This window comes from Desmodus rotundus, chromosome 8 (genome assembly GCF_022682495.2).
Source record: "Desmodus rotundus isolate HL8 chromosome 8, HLdesRot8A.1, whole genome shotgun sequence".
Lineage (NCBI taxonomy): Eukaryota > Metazoa > Chordata > Mammalia > Chiroptera > Phyllostomidae > Desmodus > Desmodus rotundus.
The window spans coordinates 21,455,799-21,480,823 of NC_071394.1; the positions used below are offsets into that span (position 1 = coordinate 21,455,799).

At 34.0% G+C, this 25,025-nt stretch overlaps 1 protein-coding gene across 1 annotated transcript in view; it reads left to right on the forward strand.

The window, feature by feature from the left end:
- EIF3E (eukaryotic translation initiation factor 3 subunit E) overlaps positions 1-21,433 on the forward strand; it is a 42,497-nt gene extending 21,064 nt beyond the window's left edge. Inside the window, exons 8-13 of the mRNA XM_024572082.3 lie at positions 4,437-4,563; positions 5,081-5,182; positions 6,751-6,860; positions 19,127-19,229; positions 19,526-19,660; positions 21,242-21,433. Coding sequence (XP_024427850.2) covers positions 4,437-4,563; positions 5,081-5,182; positions 6,751-6,860; positions 19,127-19,229; positions 19,526-19,660; positions 21,242-21,280 — 616 coding nt within the window. The 3' untranslated portion in view covers positions 21,281-21,433. The remainder of the gene's footprint in view (positions 1-4,436; positions 4,564-5,080; positions 5,183-6,750; positions 6,861-19,126; positions 19,230-19,525; positions 19,661-21,241) is intronic.
- The last annotated feature ends 3,592 nt before the right edge of the window (positions 21,434-25,025 follow it).

Here is a 25,025-nt window from a genome sequence, read left to right on the forward strand (position 1 = left end):
AATATAGGAATGGCTTTTACATTTTAAGTGGTTAGGGAAAAATGAATAATATTTTGTGATGTGAAATTATTTACATGAAACTAAAGTTTTAGTGTCCATAAATTTTTATTGGAACATAGCCATACTCAGTATTCTGTATGCAGTAGTGCCCCCTTATCCATGGGGGATGCGTTCCAAGACACCCAGTAAATACCTGAAACCGTAGATATTGAGCCCTATATATAGGGTCCGGCAGAAATAAGGCCTGCTTGAGTGTGGTTGGTAGGGTAATAATATGGGTATAATAATTTATAGTTTTAATGTGAACATTCCACCTAAAATGTCATGGTGTGCTTGATGTCATAATGTTATGTTACAGATTTACATGCCTGTGATGGAATTAAAAGGGGGCGTTATTTTTGCCAGACCCTGTATATACTTTGTTTGTTCCCATACATACATACCTATGATGAAGTGTAATTTATAAATTAGGTACTGCAAGATTAACAATAATAATAAAATAGAACAATTATAACTATGTAATGAAAGTTATATAACTGGCTTTGGGACCATTATTAAATTTTTAAAAAGTTACTTGAACACAAGCACTGCGATACCACAACAGTGCATCTGATAAGTGAGATGGCTGCTATTGACTAATGGGCAGGTGGGATATATATACCCAACACACACACGTCGCATGGATATGCTTCACAAAGGGGCACTTCCTTCACTGTCTGGGTGGGATGGAGTGTGACAGCATGAGATTTCATCACAATACTAAGAACAGCATGCAATTTAAAACTTCTGAATTGTTTATTTCTGGCATTTTTCATTTAATATTTTTGGATTGTGGTTGACCACAGGTAACTGAAACTGCAAACCGAAATCATGGATTGGGGGACAACTGTATTGTCTTTGGCAGCTTTTAAATTGTATGGCAAAGTTGAATTGTGACAGAGACCATACACTGTTGCAGTCTTTGTCTCACTGCTGTTCTGTGCACTGTGAAGCCTAGTGATGCTGCAGTTACACCTAGACGGTGTTTCAAGTGCTGTTTATCACCATATTGCAACGTTTTGCTTTTTTATTACCAGTGTGTACTTATCATGTCAGAGCAAGAAAAGTGGACTTCAGATGTGCTTTTAAGGCATATTTGGGTGGGGATTATTTTGTGTCAAATCAGAAAGCAAAAGCATTGAATTCGCACTATAGGTAAGCTGAAGGAATACCATATACATCCACATTAGCAGACTTTAAGCACTCATTATAATCTTCCTACTGACAACAAAACAACTGTCAAAAAAATTAGGAAATTTAAAATATTTTATCAGTAGAATTTCCTCACAAAAAATTAATGAAAATGAGGCTTCAACCAAAATAAATTTCAAAGTGGCTGTTTGGTTAGCCAAGTAAGGAAAGCCATTTCCCAATGGTGATTCAGCTTCATGTTCAGGTGCGGTAGCCAAAAAAATACGTCTAGAAGAAATAAAGTTGTTTAAAACTACTGGCCCTTCAGTGACAACAGTTTCAGAGTTGAAAATATTGGAAGCAACATCAACAATCAACTAAAAAAAACAATGCATATGATTTTTAGTGGTTTTCCTTGGCTCTTGATGAGTCTGCGGATGTTACCAATATGGCTAAGTTGTTGATTGGAGGGATCTGGTGGATTTGAAGTGCCTAATGATATGCCTCAATGAATAGTCTGTGTGGAACAACTATAGGTGAAAATATTTTCAAAGTTAAGAAAACCCTAATTTAGTACAGCCTGAAGTGGAATCTGCTAAGTTGTGCTAAAACTTTTGGTGGTTAAATATGTGTGGAGGAGAAATAGGCTTATTTGGAGAAATTTACAACGCTAGTGAAAATGTGAGGTATTCACATATTATGGTTGTTCATCACTATGTATATACTTTGTGGAAAATACTTTAAGGTGTATTATGGAACCATTAGGGCCCACAGTGAGCGTATTTGCTGTCATGGACTTAACTTATTAGTCCATGAATTTCAGTCAGAAATAGAATACTTGACTTTTCTTACTACTACATAGCAGTTGGATGGCTTTGCAATGACAGTTAAATAATGACTTTTTTGAGCTCGAGGTGTTTTTCTGAACAAGAAAAATTGTCTTCAACCACTATTATCATGTCCTGAATGGCTCTGGAAATTAACTTTCACTATGCTCTAGAGAATGTTTTTTTATTAATTCAACCTAAAATTACAAAGAAAAATAGTACTTATATGCAAAACTTAGGCGACAGTAGTCATTTGACAACTAACATAGTATGAATTACAAGTAATTTCTAGCTGCTTTATACATTTTATTGTTCTTTGAAAAGTTAAAGAAATGGGACCTTCTTCCCAAATTTGCAGTAGATATATTTTTTGAGCTCAAAATACAATTCCAGAAAGTTTTTACAAAAGAAATTTCCATATTTCAAAATTCATTTAACTGTACAATTGAATTGGAAGTGATTCATTAACAGTATAATATGTTAAAAGACAGTATCAAAAAATAATTTAGCAAATTGTATAAATTCTTGCCAAGTGACAAATAGGCTAAATTAAAATCATATGCTTGTCAGTTTGTCAGTATTTGCTGGTACCAATGTGCACAAAAAAACATTTTTAAAGATTAAATATGTAAAATCTCATTACAGATCAGCATTAACACAAACATTTGCAATAATTTTTAAAGATAGCAGTCTCTAACTTTTGAACCCAATTAAATAAGAGTATTCCCAATAAAGAAATTTATTTCTTCTCATTGGTAGACCTGTATTTAAAATTTTGTTACTAAACTATTACACTTTTTACTTGTATCAATAAAATATTTTGGAAATTTATTTTTTTATTATATAAGTACCTCCGTAATGGTCTCAGTTTTGCCTTTTTGGTCTACAAACCCTAAAGTTTTCATTATCTGGTCCTTTATACACATTCTGTTAACATCAGCCCTATGTTCACAGAAAGAGTTGGTTTCCCACAGAAGCCGTCTTCTAGAAAAACAGTGAAGATCTATGTGGTGCAATGATACAAAGTTAGATTAAGTAAAAATAAATGTTTAACATCATAGACAATGAACTGACAGTTTTTTATAGTATATGAATTAATTTATGCTAGAGTTCCATAAATGCCTACTTAATTACCTCCTTCAAAACTGATATAAAAAAAAAAAAGTCATCCTTTCTTGAACTTGTATGTGAGATCTCTGACAACAGAGTAGAGACAAACAATTGTTCTGAATCAAGAGTGTAGTTTAAAAATTTTGCCTGAATCCCAGGCTTAATTTTTCAGGTAATAAAACTTTTAGCTGATTTGTTTAGTTATCTTTCCCTAGAAATTGTTTTATTTTTGAGTGTTGATTCTTTTTATACGTTGTCTTGTTTAGAGAGGATTTAAGGGTGGGGGTCTAAGTGAGACTACATATATGTTCAGTTATTGTCAGATTCTAGGGTCCTCTAAAGAGTTCAAACATCATTTTATGGGGTACCTACAATAATGTAAAGATTCATGAATATCATGGTCTGAGGCAACTGGGGAGTTAAGTTATCTGAGCTTATCTGAACTTGCCTTGAAGAGTGTCTAGAATTAAGGTTTCAGAGGTTTTATATTTGGGAGAGCAATCCATGTGGAGTGAGAGGAAAGCAGGAAATAGTCGATGGTATGGTGGGAGATGGTGCTGGATGGTTACGCTGGGCTTGATTATTCAGCTAAGAGAAATAGGCTTTACTGACAAGTATTTCCAAGCTTGTCATAGTGCTGGACACTCTGAGGTACTTACTGGGTATAAATTGGGGGGCTATCTAAGGAAACTTGAGCAGAGAAATACTGGATAAATACCATATGAGAGAGGGTGGCCAGCTGCAGATCATCAGGATAGCAGGATTTGCTAAACATTAGCCAAGGCCTAGTTCTCTAACATGTGGTGCTTCTTTTCTAATTCCCAGCATTTCCAGTGTAACCAAAGCCCTACAAAACTGTAACAGTGTGTCTCTGTAGTTTCCAGTTTTTCATTTCCTCAATATTTTAATTTTTGTAAGTGCCCAATTTCCTGATTATGATGAGTGATTTGCACATAGAAGTTTTTCACGCATTTGTTCTGGTAGGTGAATGACTGAAAGTCATAGCTTAGCAGTATTTTGGAATAAACTGATGGCATGTGGGAAGGTCTTTCAAAAATCCTCTTACTCAGCAGTTATTATTTACCTTTTAAGTGAGTGTCACTCCAAATGGGGAATATCAGCTGGCATTCCCATCATTTAGATTTCTGTTTCTTTAGTTCCTTGCAGGAGATGGTCGTTATAGTACTCATTCTTAAGTGTTTGCAATCTTAGGTTACTTAATGCATTCTAGTGGGCTCTTGACGTGTTTTGTTTAAATCACAGTTGGTTATAGGTCTAGAAAAATTGGGTAAGCTATTAATGTTAAATGAGCTTTATTTTTTACCATAGGTATCTTAATGCAATTCAGACAATGTGTCCACATATTCTTCGCTATTTGACTACAGCAGTCATAACAAACAAAGATGTTCGAAAACGCCGGCAGGTGCTAAAAGATCTAGTTAAAGTTATTCAACAGGTAAAAACTGAAATCTTTATTGATTTTTTTTTAAACATGCCAAACTTCAGGTTTAACCTTTTTTTTCTTACGTACTACTTTTACTTCTTAAGGTAAAGATGTTTTAAAAATAGGAGGAAGGGATACATGAAGAGAGAAGAGCCCAAGAACCCCAAATGGACATTTACTGTCTTTAAGTTCAAGATATACTTATGCTATATGTGGTATGAATACTGCTCTCTGCTATTCACTTGGGTTTCATCCTTTATTATGGGACCCTTTTGGCAGTAGAGGAATTTGGGAGCTTTCAGAGTGGTTCTAGGATAAGAATTAGAGAACTTGGCCTGGAAAGCATTAAAAGCTGAAGGTATGGCCTGGAATCAGGATACAAGCAATTGCTTTGAGAAGATAAGTGTGAGGAAATTTGCTGGAAATTAATGGTAAGGGAGGAGAAAATAGGAAGATTGGGATAATCTAGGGACAGTCTACCAAACAGTATTGAATTATATCCAGTTTTACCTTTGACTTTATTTTATAGGAGTCTTACACATATAAAGACCCAATTACAGAGTTTGTTGAATGTTTATATGTTAACTTTGACTTTGATGGAGCTCAGAAAAAGCTGAGGGAATGTGAATCCGTAAGTATGAATTTTTACTTATAAATTAATAACATTCTTAAATTTTTATATATTGTAAGAGTTAACCTTGCAGTGTTCTATTAAAGTAATTATATCAGAAAGGTATATTAATTGTAAAGTGGCATATTTTTTAGAAATGTACTCAAGTGAAGACATTTTTAATGCTGCCATGTGTTTATCCCTTTAGTTTTGACAGTTAAACATTGGATGTATTATAAATTTACACATATACCCATAATTCTGTGTCTTATCCTGAATGAGTAAATATGTGAAATATTTCATATCTAATAGAGAAGGTTGCTTGGAATTGCATATCACAGCTTGGTTCTCAATTTGTTTTAAAAGTAGGCCTTTGTTAAATTTTTTTTTTTTTTTGGCCCTGGCTGGTGTGGCTTAGTGGACTGAATGCTGGCCTGCAAATTAAAGGGTGGCCAGTTTGATTCCCAGTCAGGGCACATGCCTGGGTTGCAGGCCATGTCCCCAGTAGGGGGCACACAAGAGGCAACGACACATTGATGTTTCTCTCCCTGTCTTTCTCCTCCCCATCCCCTCTCTAAAAAGAAATGAATAAAACCATTTTTTTTTTAAGTAGGCCTATTTTTATAATTTTTCACCTGATTATATTTAATGTTTGGTATAAACCAGTTGAGCTAACAGTGTGATTTTTATAACCACAATGTCTTCTCTTGGTTGGTAGAAACTGAAGTACCTTCAGAGCAACTCAAAAGAGTTAGATTTATGGATTTTTTTAATAAAATAGTTTTCAAGTTTTAACAAACTAGGAATTTACCTGTTAAATGCATCTACTAAATCCTCAAATTACTAGTCATCAATTTCATTTTTGAACCCACATGTTAGCACAGAAATGGGCCAAGTTTGTTGAAGGCCTAAGATACTTTTCTAAGAAAGAAAATTATCATGTAAATATACCTCTGAGGTGATTTTCAAACATTGGACAAAATTTAAGTTATGATCTAGTGGACTGTGTGTTCATATAATCAATATTATTAGCATGTCATAAGACATTATTAAATATTTGTGTATATCTGTTATTCTAAGTACATAGACCTTGCTAAGACAGAAGGGGCACTTGGTTGCTATTCTTGAAGTTACAGCGTTCTCTTTTAATTATGATACCGTCTGTGGAATAGGAGTCACCCCTTGAATTTTTTCCTTTGTAGATTTTCAGATCTACTTGCTGTCATAGAAATATGCATATCTTTACTCCATTCATAACTATTTGAAGTGGCTGGGAAAGATGCTATCTACAGAGTATTTATGTAGGATAATGGACAGGACAAAGCTAGTCGCAAGATTGCTCACTGTCATCAGTGGAACAAGGAAACATTGTAGTTCTTACCTCTTTTTTTGTAGCATTTGTTTACTTAAGTTATTAGAGGCTTAAACATAGTGTTCTACAATGTGCTATGATGTAGAACTTGTGATATTAGTGGAGAGAGTTCTAGAGAATAGAAAAATGAGTAAGGCACACAAAGTTTTTGAGTTGAGTTAAAATTGCTTGTAGGGGCCATTGATTTGTTTTTTTCTTTTATATTTCACAAACATAGGTGCTTGTGAATGACTTCTTCTTGGTGGCTTGTCTTGAGGATTTTATTGAAAATGCTCGTCTCTTCATATTCGAGACTTTTTGTCGCATCCACCAGTGCATCAGCATTAAGTAAGAACATCCTGATGTGATTTGTGTTTTCTAATTTTAAATTCTTGGAGATTTCCATGTATTGCGAAGTTATACTTTAGAGGATTCAAGCTAATTGGATTTTATCTTATTTCCCTTTGCTTTAGAAGAAAAAGGAAACAGTTTGATAGAGATTTATTAAAAATTCTAACTTTGTTTGAATTCTGGGTTGCTACAGACTCAAAAAATACCTTCTTTGGCTTCCATGAGTGGCACAGCATGATTTTTGAAAATGATAACTGCAAGGCAATATTATGATTCTCGGTTACTTTTTAAGAGTACTATTATACTGTTAGAAAAGAGAAATATCCAGTTTTAGAAAGGTTTTCAACAGCAATTCAAATAAGGATTTAGCCCTTAGTAAATCTGAAATATTGTTGAAAAGACTACATTTGGTAGTCATTTCAGTTAATTGAATTTTGTTTTATTTGATTATATATTTTAATTCTTATATAGTAAACTCTAGTGACATCTTAAAATGTTGAAACATGGAAAAATTATGGTGAATTTTAGTTGAAATATTCTCTTTTGTGTGAGAAAAGTATTGGGAAAAAATATGAAACTTACATAACCCATTAGAAACTAATTTTATGTATTAGAATTGAAAAATGACCAGTGCAGTTTGGCCACAGATGAAGTCAAACAGTAAATACTCCATAAATATTTAAAAACTTACTACGTTAATGTTTGCCTCTTAGGAATTGTGTGTAGACCAAAGTTTTTCTTCAGCAACATTTGTTTTTACTAAGGCATCCATACTTGTTTGCTTAATTTTATTGAGTTGTAACTGAAGTGGTTATTCAGAGCTAGAAGTATAGTGTGATTGTGGGACGTTTCCTATGGGGATTGAAGCCTTGACTTCAGTTTTTTTACTACTTTACAATTAGCTAGCAGACCTATATTTTAAAAAAACTGCTTCTCTTAAAGAATGCATGCAAATTGTGAAACACTAGATAGGTGTATCATACCTGTATGTGGGACTCTGGTGGACAATAAATAGCTACCTGAATGCTGGCGTTATCAGGCTTTTTTTGTTGTTTTTTTTGTTTTTAAAGATTTATAATCTGGCTTATGAAAGGGATGCTAATATTTTGGTTTCTATTGTTGAATTTCCCCCCATTTTTCATTAGAATTTGGTCACTTGGGGTTTTTTTGTTTGTTTTGGGAGGCAGGGTTTGCAGATTTTCCTTTTTATATGTTCAGCACCTAGTCTACTTTGTACAGTATAGATGCTCATAAATATTTATTGAATGAGTACATTTCTTTGTATTAGTGAGTTTATGTTTTTGTTTGTGATAATACTTTGTCACTTGATGTTTGCTTCTGAGGGTACCTTGAATAAGAAGGTTTGTTCCAAGGTTCCTTTTATTAACTCTGGGACCTTGTATTCATTCTTTTGTTTACTCTGGGATTCAATTTACTCTCTTTATCAGTAAAATAAATAATGTATTTGTATTATCTACCCATGAAAGATGTGCAGCTCAAATAAGGCAGTATAGTGAGACAGCCTCTATGAACTTTTATGTGGCATTATCATTACCTATGAATTTTTTAAACTCATATCAGTGTAGTTTTATTTTTTCTTTTTAAAAGTTTTATTTTTTAATTATAGCTGGCATATGATAATTATATTAGATTCAGGTGTACAACATAGAATTATGATGAGACATTTATATACCTTATGAGGTGACCACTTTAAAAAATCTAGTACCCATCTGACTTCATACCATAGTTATTACAATATTATTGACTAGATTCCCTATGTTGTACTTTACATTCCTGTGACTGTTTTATAACTGCCAAGTTGTGCTTCTTAATTCCTTTACCTTTTTCACACATTCCCCCAACCCCTCTCCCATCTGGTGACCACCTGTTTGTTGTTTGTATCCATGAGTTTGTTACTTTTTTGTTTATTTTGTTTTTTAGATTGTACATGTAAGTGAAATATGGTGTTTGTCTTTATCTGTTTTATTTCACTTAGCCTAATAGGTCCATCTATGTTGTTGCACATGGTAAGATTTTATTCGTTTTGTGGCTAAGCAATATTCGTGCATATAAGTATGTGCGTGTGCGCGCACACACCCATACCACATTTCTGTCCTTTTATCTGTTGGTGGACACTTGAGTTGCTTCTCTGTCTTAGCTATTTTAAATAATGCTGCATTGAACAGAGATGTGCATATATCTTTTTGAATTTTATGTTTTGGATATTTTCAGATAAGTACCCAGAAGTGAGATCACTGGGTCATATGGTAGTACTATTTTTAATTTTTTGATGAACTGCCATACTGTTTCCATAGTGGCTGCTCCAATTTGCAATCCCACCAACAGTATACAAGGGTTTCCTTTTCTCCACATCCTAGCCAGCACTTGTTTGTTGATGTATTGGTGGTAGCCATTCTGACATGTGTTAGGTGATATCTCATTGTGATAGTAGTTTTTATTTCCCTGATGATTAGTGATGTTGAGTGTCTTTTTATATGTCTGTTGGACATTTGTATGTCCTCTTTGGAGAAATGTCTGTTCTGGTCCTGTACCTATTTTTTAACTGGATTGTTTGTTGTATGTTTGTTTGTTTTTGGTGGTGTGAGTTATATATATTTTGGATATTAACCCTTCATGGGCTGTATCATTGGCATATACCCTATCTCGTCTAGTAGGTTGTCTTTTCTAAAGTGCAGAAATTTTCTCTCTTTTAGTGATAGTATTTCCTTAGTTTGTTTAAACATTTTTGGCTACCTGTGGAATGTCTTATAACCACTGTATCAGGTTATAATGTTTTAAGCACGTAATTACAACCTGCTAAAGTAACGAATTTTCAACCGGTGTGCTGCATTAATTTTTAAAACGTGCTATATCTGACTGTTTAGTCAGGGCTATTGACCTGTTTTCTCCTAGATTGACAAAAAAAGAAAAAAAAAAAAGACAGCAGCCAACACAACAATAGCCATCCAGTGTGAATGAATTAAAATTTTACGTATTTTTTTGTCAGATTGGCCAAAAAATATATGTATATAATTTTGGTATGCTGCAGAATTTTAGTAAATTAGTTTATGTGCGCCATGAAATGAAAAAAGTTGAAAACCACTGTGCTAGAGTAATGGAGTGAAAAATCAGTGGTTTAATATCTCTAGTATATAATGAATTAGGAAGCTAGGAGCAGAGCAGAAAGTAGCTTCATGTGAGAAAGGAAATATTCTTAGAGCAACAATGAGATCTCAGGTTGTAAGTTTCAAGAAAGAGCATTCAGTAGGATTCAGTCCTGGGGGTGGGCCTCTTCATGTTTTTATTGGGTTAGGAATATGTCTGAAAATAATGTTAATAAGCATTTAAGTTGGGCTTTTATAAATAGGACAAACATCAAACAAGATTGTGATCAAGCGAGTTTATGTTTTATGTTTAAATGATACATTAAGAAAATCATTGTTATCCAGTTTAGAGGTTTTTAAACCTAGCTGTACATCAAAATCCTCTGAAGAACTTAACAACCAAACTTAAAAAGAATAGACTTTTCTGGCTTCACCTAGACCTTCTGTTCAGAATCTCTGGGATCAGGGCTTGAGAATTCGGTTTTAAAGCTTCCCAGTTGACTCTTTTGCAATCAACCTGGGTGAATCATTGCTTTATATTAGTGATTTGTAGTCCTAACTGTACATTAGATCAAGTAGGAAATTTTAAAAAGTAAATGAGAAAAAATAACGGATGACTGAACCCAAACCCTAAAAAGTAAAACATTCTCTGAGGGGTGGATGATCTTGGCATCTGTAGTTTTTAAAGTTCCTACGTAATTTTAATAGTTTATTTTGAAATGATTATAGATCACAAGCAGTTCTAAGAAATAGACATTGCCCTGAGTTCTTTACAGTGGTAACTGTAAAGTGATAACACCTTGCAAACTAGTATCACAACCAGCATATTGATATCATTGATGCATTCAGGTACACAGAACATTTCTGTCATCACAAGAACAGAAGGGTACGTTTCTGTTTCAAACTATACCCACTCCCACCACTGCTACCTCTCCTTAACCCCTGGCAACCACTCATCTGCTCTCCATTCCTATTACTTTGTGTTTTCAAGAATGTGCAAAATCTTTTTTAAAAGGTAGTGTTCAACTTGATTGGGAGGATAAATACACAATGTGTGATAATTATGATACAATTAATAACAGTATAACTAGTACAGTTGTTCAAGAAGAAAATACCACAAATGTGATTGAACAACTCTTCGGGCCAGGCATCGGGTAGGTAAGATAGTAGGAGCACCCACACCATCAGAGCTTAAAACCCAGAGAAAGAAACAGATACTAATAAAGATAAAATTATAAACCATGATACACGTTTTAAAGAAAAATACAGAGTAATTAGGACATAATTTGTATATTGGAAAATAAGGGAAGTAATTTGGAATGAAAGTTTGTTGAACCCTGATAACTCTTTAAATGGATTATCTTTAAGTCCCAAAGTAGACTGCTTTCCAGTGTATATACTATGTAATTATGACACATTACTCTATTAACTAGTTTATGCTGGCCTCTCTCTGTTTCTGATTTAAAGTTATTTGATATTCATTTTTTTTGTTCTTGTTTTTTTAAGCGTGGAAGGGGAAGAATTTGTTTCTGGCCTCTTCCTACCACCCTGTCCCCCAACCCTCACTCCAGTGGACAGATTTCAAATGTTGAGCAGAATAGTATTGTAAAACTCATGATTGTTTATTAAATGACTCCCTCCATTTATGATTTGGAACATTTCTCTGTTGATAGGTTTCTTGACTAAATGGCTGTAGGCACATGTGATAGTCATATATTTATTAAAATGCATATCAAGAATGTTTTTATTGGTTTATATACAACTGTATAGATTTGTAAGATGAGTTACAAATCTGTTTACCATAGAGTATGCAACATCTGTCAAAAAAGATTACTGTGGTGGGATTCAATTTAGTATAGCTGAGTAGTTTATCAGATATGGTGTGTGTCTGAAATTTAAAAGCTGTTCTAGAATAATTCTTGGATCCGTTTTCAATTTTAGATAAAAACAAAGTATGGAAGTAATATTTTGAATGTCTATGATAAACATGTTAGAGCATACATTAATATAATTTCCCAATAGGGGGTTAGTTTTGGCTTTTCACAAAATAATTTGCCAACTGCTCTTGTATTTCTTGAAGTTATGAGTCATTCTACTTTGCTTGTTTTAACTTTTTTTTTACCTTAATATGTTTCTTGAAGTTCTTATTACCACATTGCAATTTATGTTCATAATTATACTTCCTAATATTAGAGAGGAATTGAAAGGCACACATCCAGATAATGGCTTTTCAAAAGCCATTATTACATTGCTTTAACTATAAAATAATACTCTTTTTGACTAATGAGGATACTACAGAATTCAGTGAAAATTTTAACCTGTCACTCAGCATTAATCATTTCTCAATTTTCTCCTGTTTCTTTTTCCTGATCTTACAGTTAAACACAGTTTACACTTAACACTTATTTTGTAATTAGGTGTCATAGCATACCCTTATTAAAGACTACAGTACTTTGGATAAGCTACTGGGTTGGCCAAAATGTTCATCCGTACAGTGGTTCTAGTAGTGCTCAGTTGTCTTTAACTTTATTTGAGACAATTTTGTTAGATTTTAGTGTGACTGTTGTCATATTAGTGTGCATTTAAAAAAAAACCAAAATTTTTGTGTAGCCATCTTAATATCACAGATGAAAGAAAATATGCAACATTTTTTGGCATATTACACTTTATTATTTCAAGGAAGGTAAAAATGCAAGTGAAACAAAAAAAAAGACTCTGCAGTCTATGGAGAAGGTGCTGTGACTGAGTGAACATGTCAAAAGTGGTTTGTGAAGTTTCGTGCTAGAGATTTCTTGCTGGGGTCCACGGTTGGGTAGATGAAGTTGATAGCAGTCAAATCAAGGCATTAATTGAGACCAATCAATGTAATAATCACTTTGACACTTTCGATCAGTCATAGCACCTTTTCCATACACTGCACAAAACTTTTTTTATGTTTCAATTGCATTTTTACCTTTTATGAAACAATAAAGCATAATATGCCTAAAATATTACTTTTCTTCCATTTTCAGTATTAAAATGGCTACATAGAAATTCACCAATTTTGATGAGTATTTTTTTAAATGTGCATTTAATACGCCAACTGTCACAATACAATCTAACAAAATTGTTTCAAATGAAGTTAAAGGCAGCTAAGCACTGCTGGAACTATCTTGCCGAAAAAAACTAACAAACGAAACAAACCTTTTGGCCAGCCCAATATTTGTCCCAGGGATTCCCTTCGCCTTGTCTCCTGTTAGCTCCAGTTTCCTGGATGTTATAATGTCTTCCCTTTCTTGGTTTACTGTTATATTTTGGTAAAACATATCCTTTAATAACTTGTAAGGAAGGGTACTTTGGAGATAAATCTTTTCACATCTAAAAATGTCTATTTTGTTCTCATATTTCACATGAAGTATTACGAGCAGTGTATTCTAGGTTAAAAACTACTTTATTCCAGACTTGTGGAGACATTCTGTTGCATGGTTTTCAACCTTTTTCATCTTGTTGTAGAAGTCAAACCATTTTTATTCCTGATCTTTTATGTGCTTTTGTTTTCCTCTCTAGAAATCTGGAGGATTTTTTTTCTTTGTTTCACAGTAATAAACCTTAGTATAGATGCAGTTTAATTCTTCATAGTGGACCCTTTTAATTTGGAAACTCGGCCGCTCTAGTTCTGGGAAATTTTTTTGAATTATTACTTTAATGATATTTTGTGTGCGTATTCACTGACTATTTTTTCTGGAACTCCTGTTGGTTGGAATTGGACTCCCCGGACCAGCCTTTTCTCTTTTTCTCCTGTTTTTCATCTTTTTTTTTGTGCTGCTTACTGAGATTTTCTCAATATCTTCCAACTCTGTTTTTATTTTACGGATGTAATATAGTAACTTAGGTTTTTACAAGGATATTAATAATAATTTTTGGTTTTAGTGAGTTATAAATTGACATATATATTAGTTTCAGGTATACAACATGATTCGATATTTGTTTATATTTTGAAATGATCACAATAAGTAGTTAACATTTGTTTACAATAAGGAGTTAATCACACATAGATTATTTGTTCTTCTAATGAACGTTTTTAAGATCTTTCTGGCAACTTTCAAACATATGATAAAGATTATTGACTGTAATCATGATGGTGTACATTATATCCCCTTACTTATTTTGTAACAGCAGTTTGTACCTTTTTACCCATTTTCCCCAACCCTCAAGCCCCACCTCTGGCAACCACCATCTGTTCTCTGTATCTTGGAGCTTAGTTTTAGGGGGTTTTTTGTTGTTGTTTGTTGTTTTTGTTAGATTCCACACATAAGTGAGATCATATGGTATTTGTTTTTTTCTGTTTGACTGATTTCACATAGCACAATGCCCTCAAGACCCATACATGTTGCAAATGGAAAGATTTTACTCTCTTTAATGGCTGAATAATATTCATGTGTAGGTGTATGTATCTCACATATTCTTTACCCATTCATGCATCTGTGGGCACTTAGTTTGCTTCCATGTCTTGGTTATTGTAAATAATCTGCAGTGAACATGGGTGTACATTTACCATGTATGTTAGTGTTTTTGCTTCCTTCAGATAAATATCCATAAGCAGAATTGCTGGATCATGTCTTAGTTCGTTTTTTAGGTATTTAAGGAACCTCCGTAGTGGTTGCACCAATTTACTTTTCCACCAACAGTGCACACTGTCAGATAATAGCCATTCTGACAGGTGTAAGATGATATCTCTTAGTTTTGATTTGCATTTCCCTGATAATTAGTGATGTTGAGCACTTTTTCACGGATCTATTGGCCTTCTGTGTGTCTTCTTCGGAAAAATGTCTATTCCAATCCTGTGCCTGTTTTTTAAATCAAATTATTTGAGTTTTTGCCATTGAGTTGTATGAGTTCCTTATATATGTTAACCTGCTTGAAATATTTTCTCCCATTTGGTAGGTTCTTTTTATTTTGTAGATAGTTTCCTTTGTTCTTCAGAAGCTCTCTGTTCTGTCCCATTGTGTCTGTTTAATGCAAGACCATACTGTTTTGATTGGTATAGCTTTGTTATATGCAATTTGAAATCAGGAAGTGTGATGCCTTCAGCTTTGTTCATCTTTCTCAAGATTGCTTTGACAATTTGAGATCTTTTGTGGTTTCTGTATATTTCTTATTTAACATATTAACTATCATGTTGTGTCACGTGAGTAGAGAGTTACTCAACTAAAAGATGAGCATGAGATTTGCACAGAATATTTAAATGTCTTTTTATACTGCTTATAGACAAGGTTGAGAGTTTTAGAGTAATCTAAATAATTTGGGCATTATTTTTGTGTTTAAAATCTAGATTGAGTTGAGTATTTTTCTCAGAAGTTCTGCATTTTGATACATGTCTTTTAGCTATTGATAAACAATTATTTTTAAGTAACAAGGTAAGCATGGTGTAGAATAGCATAAGGAAACTTTCTGTATTTTAAGCTTTAATAGGATACATTTTTTACATCTTTACTATTTTTGCATGAAATCAATAGAATGTAAGAGAAATTGAATTTTTTTTTCTATTTAATTTCTTTCACTGTATTTTTCTATTAAAAGAAACTACTCTACTGCCACAGTCTTTATTTCACTCTCAGAGTGATTAGTAGCCCGGATAACTTGATATTCCATTAATAACTTAATAATACTGCTAGGACCTTATTTCAGGTTTTTCTTTGACTTGATTCAATAAGTAAAGGATCTACAAACAATGCAAAACACTAAATCCCTGAAGTGGAATTATAGGTCAGCGCATGTAGACATTTATGGGTCTTGATAAATGTTGCCAAATTGCCCCAGCCATGTTGAAATAGGAGATTTAGAATATGGATGTAAAAAAATAGAAGGGACGGGGAATTCTAAGTGGAGTTATATAGAATAGAATTTTCTTTATCTTAAAATCTGACCTTAAATATTTTCTTTGATAAGCTGTCCCTAAACCTCCAAGACTAGAACTGGTAAGTCCTTCGCGGTTCATGCATCTCCTTCTACTTTTCATTACCCTTAAAATCGTTTATGTAGTTGAGGAATTGGGAGATTGTTTCCCTACTTCCCAACAGGTGGGGAACAGACTGTATTTTGTCACCAGATCTAACACAGTTCATATTTTGTTGAACAAATGACAAAGAAGGAAGAGAATTGGTTCGGTTTGGCTGGCATATGGTATTTATGAAGGAGAAAACTGGGAGGTTGGAAAGTTAGATTATAGCTAAATTGTAGACAGCCAGGAATGAGAAAACTTAGACGTTTGAATTGTATTGTTTTGGTAGAGGACTCTATTAAAGTTTTGAAAGGTATTGGGGATAAACTGGTTTGTTGGGTTTTAGAACTAACTGGCAACTATGTAAAATGGATTAAGGAGATACTTAAGAGGTAGATTAGTTGGAGAACTAGTTCACAGTAATGGAGCCTGAACTAGAGTAGTGATTAGGGTAGGAACCAAACAGTACATTTGTATTCATTGCCTCCTGTGTTCTGGGCATTGTGCTAATTGCTGGATATTGACAGTGAAAAAGGAAGCCATTGTGCCTTGCTCTTGGGTTACATATACAATCTATCAGGAAAGCAAATGTTCAACAAAACAACTACAGCTGTTATGAATGCTATAAAAAAAATAGGGACTCTGAAAACATCAGACAGTTATGTCATGGTTGGGAGAGGTGTTTTGGAAGGCTTACAAGCTGAGACACATGTAACAAAGCAGTTAAGTGAAGAAAAAGTTGGGTGAAGACAGAAGGCATATCATGTTCAAGAGCCCTGAAGTGTTTAAAAACATGACATGTTTAATGAACAGAGAGGTTTAGTATGGGTGTGGTGGAGAGGAAAGTCTTTGAAGATGGGAGTAGATTTGGTAAGGAATTTACATAAGAGGGAATTGTTAAAGAGATAATTGATAGGACTTTCCCATTAGAAATGCACAGCAAGAAGACGAATTTGGTAACCTGCTCTTCAAGACTGAATGGTTCAGTATAATTTTAATTACTTAAAACAGCCTTCATAAACTGATTCTATATTCTAATTTTTAACAAATCTTTATAATAGAAACCACTCATAATTAATAGGTTACTGGGAATGGTGTTTCTTTTTTGTTTAAGAAGTTTTTTTAATAAATCTTCAACTGAGGATATATGTACTGATTTGGGGCGGGGGGAGGGGGGAGACAGACCGGCAGACATCAATTGTTTGCCTCCTGTATGTGCCCCAACTGGGGATCAAACCTGCAACCTTTTGGTGTATGGGATGACACTAACCAACAGCTGTTTCTTTTAAAAAGTAGAGTATATAGAGATATTGAAAATTGGAGTTTTAATATATTTAGTGCAAATTGTTTTATTTGTGCTTCTCAGAGTAAAATGACCTTGGCCTCACTTTAAAAAGTTGTATTTGGGGGGATGTAGGAGGCATACAAAAGATAAATTGCTATAGAAAGTGATAAAATAATGAGTATGTTTCAGAAAACCTGTTCTTTACCTTTAGAGTAGCAGCTTCAGGTAAAAGTATCAAACATTGGCTTACTGTGGCAGTGCAGAAGAGTATGAAATTTACACACCTCTAAAATAAGCCAGGAACAAACAGGAAACACAAGGAGTTTATTGGGAAGCCACTAGGAACAACAGCTGCAGGAATTTTTCCTAGTCAGAAAAATGCCTGCTTGTTAAAGTGACACACATTTCCCTATTTTTAGTAGCTTGAATAAAATGAGGTTTAATTAGAGAACAGTGATAAAGATAATAAAATGAAATCTACCCTTGAAATTGAAGTAATGGTCATAGATTGTTTATATTTCCTGAGAATGTGTACTTACAAATAAATTGGTCATAAAAACAACAAAATTTTGCCACATAAATCCAGGGAGTTTTATGGTTGAGTTGGCTCATATTTATCATCATGATGTTTTTAACTCCAAGCATATTTTACGGTTAAATTTTAAATGATTTCTATCTTCATAGATTTAGTTTGTAATTTAATTTGTAATGATGCTGTTGATAGCCTAATTTTGACATTTTGAGTGAAATTCTAGTCTTTCTCGATAAACTTATAAAACGGGAATAATACAGATTATATTAGTCACTAAAGGTATTTTTATTAACTACATAAGTTACATTTGGGTTGGGAGCTCTAGACTTACATAATCATAGGATTGCCAGTATCTTGAATATTTATATTTTAATTGGGAATGAGTTTGTTACTTATATTCTAGCTATTTTTATCAAACCAGTGATAATACTAGAAGGCCTGCCAAGTGCCTTCAATGGAGACAAGAGAAAAGGGCACCGTTAATGTGTGTTTAAGCATCCACATATGCGTGTAGGTGTGCTTCATGCTCCCACATACTGAGAGTGCAGATATAGGTACTCTTCCATCTGCTGACCTACTGTGCATGTGTGTATACTACATACTTTTAGCTCCTGTATGTGCAGACATACTCTTCTGTCACCTGGCTGACCTACTGTGCACGCATGTATACTACTACATGCTTAGATACTGTACGTGCAAACATGCATACACAGAGAGTTTCTCTCAGCTCTCTGACCAACCGACCTGCTAACCTACTACCAGGGCTGGTGCTGGCATTTAGTCCTATTAAAATAAGCCCTGAAATGGCCTCTTTTTCACCTGATCATAAATTGAAAAGTGAAATACAGATTGGTTGATATCAGGTTCTTGGTGTCTGTCACCTTCACACACACACATGCCTGTTTTTCCTAAATCCAGTGACCATTTAGATTATACAGTGATACACAATTCTAGGGAGTGCTCTCAGAATTTACAACACAAACGTACACAGCAGCCCTGAGTGTTAGTTATGCTTTTCAGTATATCATGCTCCTTGTAGTAGTTTTAATTTCTATAATCATTTTACATTGTAAAACATTTTCTCCCTTAGATTATTACTAGTTGAGCTCCTGCTAAGAGTAAGGTACTTTTCTAGAAGCCAGAAGGATTACTAGAAGCTAGAATGCAGAATATGGTGCCCTCCCCTCAAGAATCTTACAGTCTGGGTGGTGAAATGGGATATGTTATGCATAACCATGAACAGTGCATCTATTAAGAGTCATAATATTTGAGAGAAAGTAACCCATAAATACCTAAAAATCTGTATGCAGAGTGTGGGTCAAATTTAGACTTAGTTAATGTCATTTTTACCTTTTTCGTTAGCATGTTGGCAGATAAACTGAACATGACTCCAGAAGAAGCTGAAAGGTGGATCGTAAATTTGATTAGAAATGCAAGACTGGATGCCAAAATTGATTCTAAATTAGTGAGTATTTATATTAACTATCCTACATACTAGATATCAGTTGCTGGTTATTTTATGCTGTTTCCTCAATATTTATTAAGACACTTTATTCCTTAAAAATTTGTTTTATTTTAATGTATAGTCTCTTTGGAGGCAACAGCAGCCTCCTACTTTTTGTTACTGGGTGAATTTTGTCACCTCTCCACAGTGCATAAAAACACATGTAACAGTCATGTGTTGTGATGTCATGCTTACGACTTGCCTGGGGAACTTGGTCATTAACATTACAGGATCAGTTTTCCTCTGTCTTATTTTAGGGTCATGTCGTTATGGGTAACAATGCAGTCTCACCCTATCAGCAAGTGATTGAAAAGACCAAAAGCCTTTCATTTAGAAGTCAGATGTTGGCCATGAATATTGAGAAGAAACTTAATCAGAATAGTAGGTCAGAGGTAAGAACCACATATTTTCTATTCTGTATGGGATTTAGCAATAACATGACATAATTGTTATATGGACTTAACTTGAGAACATGCTAATAGCAGCTGTATCTGATTTTGTATTTCTGTTTGTTAGGGATATGAATATTTTGTTTAAGAAATTAATAAACTGAAAAGAATTTTTTTCTTAGATGTATTGTTGGGTTGGCCAAGAAGTCCGTATGGTTTTTTTCATTAAATGAAAGACACATTTTTTATTTTCATGAATAACTTCATTGATTTGGATATTTTGAGTTTGTTGACTATCTCTCGGGTGGTGGAACGTTGATCATTCTCAATGTCTTGATTTGATCGCTGTCAACTTCAACCGCTCTACCCAACTGTGTAGCATCGTCCAGCAAGAAATCTCCAGCACGAAACTTCATAAACCACTTTTGATACACTCGATCAGTCACAGCACCTTCTCTGAACACTGCACAAATGTTTTTCTTTGCGTTTCAGTTGCATTTTTACCTTTCTTAAGATAATAAAGTATAATATGCCAAAAACATTGTGTGTTTTTCCTCCACCTTCAATATTAAAATGTCTACACAAATATCCACCAATTTTCATAAGCTTTTTTTCAATTGCATGCTGATATGACAGCTGTCACAACACAATCTAACAAAGTTGTTTTGAATGAAGTTAAAGACAACTAAACACTACTAGAGCCATCTTAGGGAAAAACCAAATGGACTTTTTGGCTAATCCAATATATGCAGTAGTTAAGGAAACTGAAAAAAATTAAGTGTTCCTAGTTTATTATAACTTTTTTTTTTCCTTTTACTCTTCCCATGTGACTTCATTAACTCATTTCCTCAGGGTTTTCAACACATAGTTTTGACACTGGCAGATGAAAACCTCCATGTGTGGCCCTTTTTCAAGTGCTTGAAATTTGTATTCTTTTAAATCTAAAGGAACACTGCTGTAGAATGTTGATTTTTATTGTATCTATTTTAAAATTTTATCAGATACATTTAACTATGTCAAAAATGTATTTTCCTTTTGGATAGAGATCCTATAATTAGATATTAAAATAACTTGGATGGATTTTTAATTTTGGAATCCCAAACCACTTTATGTGTAACTGGAGGATAGCAAGTTTTTTAGAAGCAGCTGCAGAACATTCAAGGACCTCTTTTGGTTAAAGTTTACAACAGGTTCGTGTCCTTAGAATAATCCTTCAATTTTAAAAGAGAAGGATGAATTAGGAAATTATTGTCAATGCCTATTCCAACCAAGTCTAAAATAACTGAGCCTAAAAAGTAACTCCTATATAATGGGGTTTTGTGTGCTTTAGATCAATTCATATTGATTTTTAGTATAGGTGCTATTTTCATTGTTATACTTTGTAATTGGTCAAAAATATCGGATGGTATTTATTTGGATGTATATTTTGTCAAGGTGGAACATGTGACATTTAGTAATTTCAGCAGTTAAACTCTTAGAGAATGGTTTGGCAAGAGTAATCCTAAAAGGAAAATAATCACTTTTTTCTGCGTTTTTTCAGAAAGTACTTTCTTTTCATCCTGTTTTTTTTTTAATATATTCTAGGCTCCTAACTGGGCAACTCAAGACTCTGGCTTCTACTGAAGAACTGTAAAGAAAAGACCAAAAAAACCCCAAAAACAAAACTATAAAGGAAAGATGAAATAATAAAACCATTATATAAATGGTGACATACATTTTAGAAACAACATTGAGTATAAATTTTGGAGAATTTGAATAAAATTGGCTGTTTCATTATCTTGCGAACTTCCTTGTGTGTTTGTTGTTGTTGTTTTCTGTTTTGGGGGAAGAAAGGAAGGGTGAGAGAGAGAGAAACATCACTTTGTTGTCCCACTTATTTATGTATTCATTGGTTGCTTCCTGTAGTGCCCCGACCAGAGATCAAACCTGCAACTTTGGCATATCAGGACAATGCTCTAACCAACTGAGCTACCTGGCCAGGGCTTAACTTTATTCTGGAATGATTATAGATTCACAGGAAGTTGTAGAAATAGTACAGAGAGGGCTTGTGTAACCTAAACCTACTTTCCCCTGCTATTTTCACTTTGTTGCTGTGGTTCAATATCAGCCACGGTGTTGGCATTGGTACAGTGTGTGTAGTTTGAACTGTCGTCATCATGATCTCCTTCATGCTGCCCCTGTGTAGCCACACGTACCCCTCACTGTCGCCACACACCTTGGAAACCACTGTCTGTTCTTCAGCTCTGTAATTTTGTCATTACAAGAATGTTACAGAAATGGAATTACATGTCACATTTGAAATTAACTTTCTCTACTCATCATAATGCCCTTGAAGTCTGTCCAAGTTGCCAGACATATCGGTAGTTCATTTCTTTGTATTGCTAATGTGTATTCCATGATACTGATGTATCACGTGCTTAACCATGTTTCTATTGAAGGGCATTTTGGTTTCCATTTTGGGGCTCACAAAAAAAGCTGCTGTTTCTTAATTTATTAGAATGGCTCCTTAGTCATTCATTAGGCAACTATAGAGCCTAAATAGTCTACACTGAATTTTATAAATGCCTCCTTGAATATTTCAAATATACCCACAGAGTTTACTGCATACTCAAGATATTTTAAAAGTTTATTAAAACCCCATTTGGGTCTCCTTCACACAGAGTAGTTTTATTATCTCTCTGGTTTTTTAACTAAGAGCCAGTCCAAAAACAAATGTGTTTTCAAGGTGTGGTATGAAGATAAAAGATATATGTACGTTGTTCTTTACTTTGACATCTGATCAGGCCATCCTCAACAGTCCGTTAAGTTCAGAGAATAGGGGCCAGATTTGGCCCGTGTGCTGTGGCTTCAGACCCCTGGTTTGCAGTGTAGTTCTAAACAAGCCCAAAGGTGCTGAAGTGAGGGGGAGGATTACTGGTAATAAGCCAAATTTTAATTTTTTATTCATCTGTAACCACTGTTGTGAAAACTCCCGGTTTAGAGGATCATTTGTAGTACAAATGGTCAGGGTTCATAGAGAAATTACCAAAAAGCATATCAGTAACTAGTTAGAAACAGACCCTTCTTACTATGGATCAAAACCATAGCTCTATAAGGAATAGAGCTTCAGTTACATAAAACTACATAAAATTGCATACATTACTCAGGCGTACATTACTAGAGATGGGATGGATGTTAAAATGCCTATTTCCCTTTTTACCAGTGAGTGACCCAAGAGCAAAAGTTTTTAGATTCATTAATCTTTGCTTTTTACCTTAACACTATACCTCAACCGAGCCACTTTCATAGCAAAGATTTTTAGGTGATTACACAGCCAACAGTTAAAAGCAGGTCCAACAGTTACTTAATGTGCCTTAGTGGACTATAAAACCCCGGGGAAAAGTGATAAGAAGCTAATATCATTTTCTATGTGTTAGGCACTTTCATATCTATGTCTCTAAACATAGATGTGAAATCCTGAGGAATCAAACATTTGAGGACCTGGGAAAATATATTACTGATAAAGACACTTGGATGGTTCCTTAGGTCATATCTAGTAAATGTTCAAGCAAGGAATGGGAAGCGGTTTTTCAGTTATATCACACTGCTCTTCCTTACGTCATTATTGTCTTAAGAATCCTTCCAGACTAAATTTACAGTGGGATAAGGGATATATATTTAACAAGTTTTAAATGAGGATTTTGATCCACAAAACTATTCAAGTCTCTTGGCACCATTATTTTCAAATGGAGCAAAGGGTATTTTTTTTTTCTGCCAATATAATCATTGGATACTAGTGGCCTCACCAACAAAAATATGTTGGAATATAAAAAACTTCGATGAACATCTTTAAGTGTTTATGCATTCACAAGCATTTGTGTCTATGCTTTTTAAAATAGGAAATGAGCTAAAGAATATATATTCGGTTGAAAAGCCTATTCCCATTTACCTAGTACCTTCTACTTGCTAGTAAATTTAAAAAATAACAATGGTCCTAGTAATTCTGAAGAGCAGGTGGGCCTCTCACTAACCATACTTTCCACTTTACTGCTGGAAGTAACCACTATTGTGGTTTTTGTGTTTATTCCTTTACTTGTATTTATAGTTTTATCCTATAAAATGTTCCTAACAAAAATGTTTAGTTTTACATGTTTTTAACATGTATTTAGTTGAAATTGTTCTTGATACTCTATCTTTTCTCAACATTTCCATTTGCACATGTTGACTTATTCATCATGGTGTCTCAGGCTGTCATTCATTCTTTTTCACTGCTTTGTAGTATTAACATTGTCTCATTATAGCCTAAGTAATTCATAGAAGGGTTTATGAGCACAGTGTTTCCAGCTTTGCTTATCAGGAGTTTTTGGAAGCAGTCTGATGGTCATGTTGTCTGTTAACTGTTAAAGAGATAAATCCATTTCCTTTTCTTGTTACTAACATATAGGATTTTATTACTATCATCTTATGAGATTTCTACTTTCCTGTTTGGCTCCTGCCCCCCCTTTTTATGGTTCCATTTTTCTCCTACTAGTTAAGCATCTAAACATTCTATTCTTGCAGAGGTCACCCTAGGAACTGCAGCATGCATGGTGTAATTGAAAGTCTTAAAGTTAATGTCCCTGCCCCTAACAATATGAAGAAGGCTTTTACTGCAATCATCTTCCCAGGGAGTTATTTTTGTCTATATTCTGTACTTTTTATTGTAACCTCCAAGTTTTCACATTTTTGTACAATAACATTTTTCTTGTTCATTCCTTTTGTAATTAGGCTTTTTCCTCAGGTTGCTTTTAGGGTTTCCTTTTTATTGGTGTTCTACAGTTTCACTATGATGTGTTTAAGTGTTTTATTTATACTGCTTGGGATTCACTGGACCTTCCGAGTGTCAAAATGGATTTGGTCTCACATCAATCCTAGAAAATTATCTCTGGATATTTCTTCCTTCTGGTTCCCAGATTCTTGAGTTTCTACTCTACAGACATCTCCCTCCCTGTCTTTTTTTTTTTAAATCTCTGTCATCTGTACTGCATTGGATTGGGGGTAATTTTTTCAAATCTGTCTTCCAGTTCATTAATGATCTCTTCATCAGTGTCTAATTTGCTGTTAAATGTCAATTGAATTTCTTATTTTAATGATTTTTCTCATCTTCGGTAGTCTCTTGTGCTGTCACTATAATTTCAGTGCCCACTTGCATTCTTTAAACTTATTTTATATTCTGTGTTTTGACTCTGTCTACTCTGCATCATTCTTGCCCAAGTTATCATCCATCACTTAATGTGGACAATAGCTTCTGAATTATTCTTTTAACTATTCTTGACCCCTAATTTTCATCTGTTTTCCGTATTACAGAGAGTAATGTTTTCAACTTTAAATATTTTTCTTGTTCTCCCCT